The sequence below is a fragment of the Patella vulgata genome, chromosome 6, assembly GCF_932274485.2.
Source record: "Patella vulgata chromosome 6, xgPatVulg1.2, whole genome shotgun sequence".
NCBI classification, from domain to species: domain Eukaryota; kingdom Metazoa; phylum Mollusca; class Gastropoda; family Patellidae; genus Patella; species Patella vulgata.
Window position 1 is genome coordinate 40,463,665 of NC_065884.2, and position 9,184 is coordinate 40,472,848.

The window sequence follows — 9,184 nt, forward strand, 5'->3', positions numbered from 1 at the left end:
CTTCTAAAATCAGATTTGCGGGTGTAGGCGAAAATCGATAATCAATCCAAGATGGCGGACGACGGCGTGAAATGGCTTAAAATGTCAAATATCTCCGAAAAGAAGCGTTTTAGACCAAATGAATGTTCTATAAGTCAATATAAAAGTGATATCACTGAATCAGATTATGGGGTCAAAAGGTTACTATGACATCATAGTGGTGTCATAATGCAATATCGAGTCAGAAAACGAACAAATTATATAGAAAGTGACGCCATAGAACAGTATCGAATCAAAACAAAAACCAATTAGATAGAAATGACTTTTAAATTAAAGTAAGAATAAATGGAGGTACAATCACTCCATATATTAAGTATTTTATTTAAATGATACAGTATTGAAGGTCAGGTAGAGCTAAGGTTGCAACGTTACAGAAATTATCGCAATATCATTGATTAACTTCCGGAGTAAATTATCCCGATAATTAGAATTATCGTGCTTCAAAAATTCCATATCGTGATAATTACTGATATAAAATTGATATAACTTGAGGTGTATAAATGGATTAATGAATCTAGTGTATCCATTTGGTATTTAACAATGTATGTGAGATGTACTGATGAAGTGAGACATATATACATGTATATATACTAAGCAGCAAAAGAAACGTCAGGTTGGTATGTTACTCTGAATAGACGCATTGCATAAAACTTGCCAAATGATTTTATTGTATATTTGTGACCACACCTCCAACTTTACCTGAGCAATAAGGCTCCTTCCCAAACACAGAATTGAACCCAGGAAATGTTCTCAAAAATGCAACCTGACTTCTGAGATGGTAATGTGTTCTCCATGATTTTCATCTAACTCGTGCTGCACGTGCTGTTCACCAGGACAAGCCCTATAAAATGCAAGCCCATATCTGGTTGAATCATTCACTCTACAACGTCAGCAGCATGCCACGGTCGGTTCATGACAGCTCAGAGGAACCAGGCGCTTGGAAGACTCAACGCTGTCCACACTCCCAAAGCTGTTGCCAATCACTTCCAGGTCAATGTTCGTACCATCTACAGGCTTCAGCAACGCTTTCGGGCCACCAACACCACGGATGATCGCCTCCAAAATGGTTGACCAAGGGTTACCACAAGGCGACAGGACAGCCATGTTGTGCGATAGCACTTGCAGAATCCCTTAACATAGGCTTCTGAGATAGCACGTCAGACAGTGGGAAAACATGGAAGACCCATCAGTACCGACACAGTGCGCCAAAGTCTCACCAGAGAGAACATCCATTGCCATAGACCTTACCATTGACCGATCCTCACCCCTCGCCATCGACGTGAACGTCTACAGTTTGCCTAACAACACCAGAACCGGCGACACAGAAAATGGAGAACTGTAGATGATAGTCGGTATTGCGTATCAACTGCAGATGGCAGGACCAGAATATGGCGTCGACGTGGCCAGCATTATTCTGACCAATATGTCATGGAATGAGACTCGTGGGGAGGTCCAAGCATAATGGTTTGGAGTGGAATCGGCCTGAACCAGAAAGTGGGTCCTGTGGTCTTCCAAAATCTTGGTCAAGGGAGAGGAGGCAGCATCACAGCAGTGTGCTACATCGATCAAGCTATCAGACCCCAGGTCATACCACTTTTCGCACATCATCGAAACAACGTTTTCCAGCATGACAACACCTGTGCCCACACCGCCAGAGTTACTTGGGACTTTTTACAACAGAACGGTGTACACACTATGCACTGGCCAGCCCTTAGTCCGGACTCAAACCCGATTGAACATTTTTGGGATGAAATTCAGATGATACTTAATAACGTCATACCAAGACCAAACACAGCCGATGGATTGCGCCAGGCTTTTCTGAGAGTGTGGTTCCAGGTGCCAATGGCCTTCATCAATCGTCTGGTACACTCCACGTACAGACGCTGCGCTGCTGTTATTGACACTCACAGTGGATACACCAGATACTGATGTATAGACTGTGTACAGACTCTAAACCTTCTCGTAATGTCTTGGAATTGTGATGAATTAATCACTAATATGTCAACATACTGTTTACAAAAAATTGCTTTGATCCATTTAGTAAGTCGTTTTCTAGAGTGATTTGATTAAAGTGCTTCTCTCATTTTGAAATCGTACTGACGTTTTTTTTTGCTGTTTAGTATATGCTGAGGTAAGATTATTCCTGTAGGTATCATCACCCCAGATCATTCTATTCTGATCAGCTGGAATGACCGGAATACCGAATAAATATTCATTAACTCAATATCTGTTCTTTTTAAACTAAAATATTCCTGTATGAGTGACAGAAGAAATGCTCTTTTTCGTGTCGACAGCAGTGTGTTTTTGCCGTCTGCCGAACTGTCATCAGAAATATTCTGATTGACTTTGACAGTTTCAAGCTCAGAAGCCATTTTATTCAAAGAATAAAAGAAATATTATCTAGACGATTTTTCAATGTAAAATATCAATGTAATTTTCAACGGACTGGGTAATCAATGATAAACCTCCTCTTCGTTACTATGGTGACGTATATTGTCGCGTGCAGTTTAACTGTATCATTCCGAGTAGGGGTATCCTTACCTTTACAATATCAATCATAATTATAAATATTGTGGATGCTTTCTTCATGGGGGTATATCAAAGCATGCCAACACATGTATGATAATGATTAATATTATTCAGTGAAATGTACTTGATACATGAGACTAATGTCGGTCAGTTGGTCCTTTGCGTTAAAAACTGCTGTCTCAAAGTCCGTTGTGGAATTTAGAAAATGGAATTGATCTAGTATCAGCATTTGTTATAATTTGATTTCTTCTTAATTTTTGGAGTATTTTGAACGGATTTAATGTATGAAAATTCCGCTATATTTTTTTAGAATTATCGCGATATATCGTGATAAAGTGATATTTGAGATTTCAGACAATAATTTTATCGCCTGACCTAATTATCGCGATATATCGCCATCCCCAGAGTATCGCGGCAACCTTAGGTAGAGCATCATCATCATCGTTAACCACTCCATCTGCACTAATGTCAGGTTTGATGCTATTATCACAACTGTCAGTTTGGCACGTCAACAACCACACCCAATACTGGTGCAGTGTGTGGTGCAGTTACAGTGAACTATTTTCAATAATTTGTCCAGTGCATGAAGTTGATCAGTCATCATTAGACATATTCCATCCCGAATCAGTCACCCCCATATCACCAGAGAGTGCCATCCAGGTCATTATTTGGTGGTGTGTTCTCAAGCTGTGAAATATTGTCACGTTCAGGTGCGACAAAGTTTTTCGACGAGATGGTAAAAGTCTGCGTACAGCCAGTGCTGAGTTCGGTATACTGAGGTCACCTCTTCAGGACAAGCTTCATGGAAGGGTTCCTGAAGGAAGAAAAATAAGTCCAAATACCGTTTTAACAACAGCTGAAGAGGATATGCAAGAGAAATGGATTCTTGATTTATCCATGACCGGCCGTCCTAGAAAGAAAACTGATGTGACAAACACAGTGAAACGAATAATAGATGAAGATGGTCAGAAAAATCTCCTCAGAAACAACTGTTTGGGTGAAACGTGGTACAAGAGATTTCTTGTGAGACATCCCTCAATTTCTGTACCTACTGTTGAAACAATAAACAAAGCAAGAGCTGGATTGACTGAAGCTAACATAAAAAGCTGGTTTAAGGGGTTGCACGATTACCTTGAGACGGAAACCTGTCGGTCCATTTTGGAGAATATAAGCTGAATATTTAATTCTGACGAGACCAACTTTCAACTATGAGCTAAAAGTGGAAAAGTCCTTGGTCCAAGAGGGTGGAAAATGTGTATGAAATTGCTCAAGGAAACGAAAAAGAAAACCTAACTGTATTGGGATCCTTTTCAGCCAGTGTATTTCCATATGGTTCAATTTTATTTCAATAATTCGCTTGCGCGTATGGGTCTTTAGCAGTGGGAGGAAACTGGAGGACCTGGAGAAAACCCACGAAGTTGGACAGGCAACCCTACCCATATGTGAGACATCCCAAAGATGTATTGAAGTCAGTATCAGACATGTGGGCTATTGGGGTGTCTGAATCTGAATGGAAGAAATCAAAAACTTTTGATGAATATGTGGCTAATGTTTTGCATCCTCGGCTCTCAGAGAATGCAGTACCACTTCTAGTGTTACTTGTAGTTGATGGACATAAAACACACTTGACATATCATCTTAGTAATGTTTGTAGCTCCCATGGAATCATCTTATATTGTTTATTTCCCAATGCCACCCTCATTTTACAACCTGCTGATGTTTCCGATTTCAGCCCCTCAAAGTCCAAAGGAATAACATGTAAGAAATTGACATATGCCATCAGACAACTTAGGAAAATCACTATCCTGATTAACATTTGTTCTTATGTTAGACCTGGCCATGAAATCGGACCCCAGAAAAGCAATATCAAATGGTTTTAAAACCTGTGGGTTATTCCTTCCATCCCAAAGCAGTTGATTTTTCATAATCTATTAGTGATAACCGTTCACCTCTGTTACAGAAGTCTAGCAGGCCTGACATAGTATCTAAAAATGAAACAGACGTTTCAAATTACAAAATAGCATTGATGGTGTTAACAGATTTAAATGATAACGGGTACAGTGATATTGATACAAGTTCCAAATACAAGTTCACCCCATTATGACATTGGAGAAGAAAACCCAATCCGGATAATGGTGTAGACCCGTAGACCCAGTTCACCCAGAGATATTAATACTACATGATGAAATTGATATAGCGGACATCCCATTTAAAGAAAATATTGAACCAGTTCCACTTGAAAACTCTAGTAATTTACAGAAAATATAGAATCCAAAAAGGACAACTCAGATGTTCAGGTTCTGTGTGAGGCGCTTGATTTCAATATACCCCCAGTTTCACTCCAAACATCAAAGTCATTCACAGAGATTGATGTTGAAAATCTATTATCAGAAGTTAAGAAGCGACAACCACCATCATACAGTACTCTTCTAACGAAATCAACAGCTATGATAAAAATTTCACCAGCATTTTCTGGACACCTTTTTTGGCCAAATGATCCACATAGTGCCAGTCATCCTCCAGCAGAAAAGAAACTCAACAAATGGAAGATGCCTTAGAAAGTATCATCAAAGGAATGGAAACAATTGTTTAAATAAAGGAAGTGTGAACTTAAAGAAAAGAAAATCCTCAAAGGAGTAAAGAAGAAAGGGTAAAAAAAAAACCCCGACATAACTAATATATACGGTCCATGGTAGGGTGACCCATGCACTCTACAGATATACAGTCCACCACTGATAGTTCGAGACTACCACTGAAGCGTGCACATTAGCCGTGTCAAGACCAACTTTCTGACAGTATGATACTATAAATAGCCATGGCACGTGCAATTCTCTACAAATCTATCAACTATTACAGCCGTAAAAAATTTATTGTTGACGATTTTGAATAGCAGTAAAATTAAGCTTCTTGGTTATTACAGCAGATTTAGAAATTACGTTCATTTTATTTTTTAAATTTTGGTTTAGTACAAATAATATCTCTGAATCACTTTCGTTGGCAGGAACATGATACTAGCAGTAGTTTCATTTTACTTTTACAAACTTCTTAAAACAATTGTTGAGCTGGCTAACGTACATTTTTCTAAATTCAATTTCTTGTTCCAGCTTTCTGTTATGTTTCGTAAAAAGGTAGTCTTGATTATCCCGACCTGTCAATCAGACGTAGAATGGTCGGTACACTGGTTAAGCGAGACGAATTTCAAAACAAGGGCACGTAACCTATCTTTTACTCAAAAGTGTCTGGATGTTATGGACGAAACTTGGAACCAGTTTCAGTCTATTATTTATAGATCATTAAATGGTCATAGCTTATTAAGTACAACATGATCGTTTATTTAGTGACTATAATTGTGTGAAACTGATTTAAGGCTTGGTATATATATAAATATTGTGGCGTAATTGTCGAGATATTTGGAGATATTTATTTATGCTAGGTCACCCTATCCATGGTAAAACTTATAGTAATGAATCCGATGACAGTCCTTGTATCTATGGCCCCTCAATTTTTCTAATCTGTTCCTATTCCTGTAAAAAACACTCCATGCAAAAAATTAGACAGATTGGGCTATATTTAGGGGGTCCACTTCAGCCTGCAAAAATCTGGCAGTAACTCCTGTAATTTAATGCATTTTATGGGAAATGCAGTTTATTAATTCAATTTTGTTGTGTTTTTTTATATGCCCACATTTTATGTGGACGTATATTGTTGTTGCCCCTGTCCATCCGTCCGTCCGTCCACAATTGTTTGTGGACACTCTACAGGTCACAATTCTTATCCGATTTTGACGAAACTTGAAATAATCTCCAAAAGATCTTGGTTGCCTTAGATATTGGCATGTATCGGATCGAAACTTCATGGATTATGGCCCCTGTTTGTACAAAAAATCACATTTTAGCTTGTGGACCCTATAGAGGTCACAATTTTTATCCGATTTTGTTGAAACTTGAAATGTAAGTTTATAACCCAAAGATCTTGGTTCCTTTCGATATTTGCATATATCAGATCGTAACTTCATGAATTATGGCCCCTGATTGTACGAAACATCGTGTTTTTATCTTGTGGTTCTCCAGAGGTCACAATTATTATCTGATTTAAAAAATATTTGAATATATCACCGTTACATTGTAATGACGCTTGAGTTCGAATTTCATGAAAATTGGACCAAACTGCCAGACAAAATGCCTCCCCTCCTACGCAAATAGTGTAAAATATTGTATGTCAGGGTTGTGGACTCTCTAGAGGTCACAATTTTGATCCGATTTTGATAAAACTTGAAATAGTGTTTAAAACCCGAAGATCTTGGTTCCTTTCAAAATTTGCGCATATTGTAATTACGCTTGAGTTCGAATTTCATGAAAATTGGACCAAGCTGCCGGACAAAATGGCCACCCCTCCTACTCAAATAGTGTAAAATATGGTATATCAAGGTTGTGGACCGTCTAGCGGCCACAATTTTGATCCGATATTTATTACCCAAAGATCTTGGTTCCTTTCAATATTCACGCATATTTGATCATAACTTCCTGAATTATGGCACTTGATTGTAGAAAATCATGTTTTTAGCTTGTGGACTCTCTAGAGGTCATAATTTTGATCCGATTTTGATGAAACTTGAAATAGTGTTTATAACCCAAAGATTTTGGTTCCTTTCAAAATTTGCGCATATCGTGTCGTAACGTCCCGAATTATGGCCCCTGATTGTACGAAAAATCACGTTTTTAGCTTGTGGTTCCTCCAGAAGTCACAATTATTATTCGATTTAAAAATTCATTTGAATATATCACCGTTACATTGTAATGACGCTTGAGTTCGAATTTCATGAAAATTGGACCAAACTGCCAGACAAAATGCCTCCCCTCCTACGCAAATAGTGTAAAATATTGTATGTCAGGGTTGTGGACTCTCTAGAGGTCACAATTTTGATCCGATTTTGATGAAACTTGAAATATTGTTTATAACCCAAAGATTTTGGTTCCTTTCAAAATTTGCGCATATCGTGTCGTAACGTCCCGAATTATGGCCCCTGATTGTACGAAAAATCGCGTTTTTAGCTTGTGGTTCCTCCAGAAGTCACAATTATTATCCGATTTAAAAATTCATTTGAATATATCACCGTTACATTGTAATGACGCTTGAGTTCGAATTTCATGAAAATTGGACCAAACTGCCAGACAAAATGCCTCCCCTCCTACGCAAATAGTGTAAAATATTGTATGTCAGGGTTGTGGACTCTCTAGAGGTCACAATTTTGATCCGATTTTGATGAAACTTGAAATAGTGTTTAAAACCCGAAGATCTTGGTTCCTTTCAAAATTTGCGCATATCGTGTCGCAACGTCCCAAATTATGGCCCTTGATTGTACAAAACATCACGTTTTTAGCTTGTGGTCACTCTAGAGATAACAATTATTATCCGATTTAAAAAATCATTTGAAGATATCACCGTTACATTGTAATGACGCTTGAGTTTGATTTTCATGAAAATTGGACAAAACTGCCGGACAAAATGGCCTCCCCTCCTATGCAAATAGTGTAAAATATGGTATACCAAGGTTGTGGACCCTCTAGAGGTCACAATTTTGATCCGATTTTTGATGAAACTTGAAATAATGTTTATAACCCGAAGATCTTGGTTCCTTTCAAAATTTGCGCATATCATGTCGTAACGTCCCGAATTATGGCCCTTGATTGTACAAAAAATCACGTTTTTAGCTTGTGGTCACTCTAGAGGTAACAATTTTTATCTGATTTAAAAAACTGTTTGAATATATCACCGTTACACCCTAATGATGGCTGAGTTAGAATTTCGTAAAAATCAGACCAAAATTGCCGAACAAAATGGCCGCCCCTTGTATGCAAATAGTGTAAATATATGGTGTATCAAGGTTGTGGACCCTCTAGAGGCCACAATTTTGATCCGATTTTGATGAAACTTGAAATATATCTTTATAACCCAAAGATCTTGGTTCCTGTCGACATTCGCACATGTTGGATCGTAACTTCCTGAATTATGGCCCGTGATTGTACGAAAAATCGTTTTTGGTTTAGCTTGTTCTCTATCCATCTCTTGTAAAATGTGGGCGTATCCTGCCTGGCAGCCGCTGATTTAAATTATTGCCATAAGGCAATTATTTCCACCGGGACAGCTGAATTCTGTCTGTCCGTCCGTCCGTCGCTTGTGGACGCTCTAGAGGCTAAAGTTAATATCCGATTGAATTTAAATTTATACACAGTGTTTAAGGTCATGAGACGAAGAAGCCTATTGATTTTCAGCGATTTCCGATAATTACTGCCAGAGTTATGGCCCTTGATCACTTCAAAAAATCTTGTGGACGCTCTAGAGGTCAAAGTTAATATCCGATTGACTTTAAATTTATACACAGTGCTTGAGGCCATGAGATTTCCGATAATTTCTGCCGGAGTTATGGCCCTTGATCACTTTGAAAAATCTTGTGACGCTCTAGAGGCTAAAGTTATCATCCGATTGACTTCAGATTGATACACAGAGTTTAAGGTCTTGAGACGAACAAGTATATTGATTTTCAATGAATCTAAATCCATGATGTTAAAAGTTTCGTATACTAAACGTTAGCATAGGGCAGAACTTTATAAAAACC

General features: G+C 38.2%; 1 protein-coding gene across 1 annotated transcript; it reads left to right on the top strand.

Annotated features, from left to right (window-relative positions):
- Nucleotides 1–2,519: 2,519 nt before the first annotated feature.
- On the top strand, nt 2,520–4,536 carry LOC130013142 (uncharacterized). Its single transcript, XM_056101737.1, is given in 4 exon segments — nt 2,520–2,527; nt 3,279–3,795; nt 4,086–4,209; nt 4,529–4,536. Coding segments are annotated over 4 exon segments (657 nt in total).
- The last annotated feature ends 4,648 nt before the right edge of the window (nt 4,537–9,184 follow it).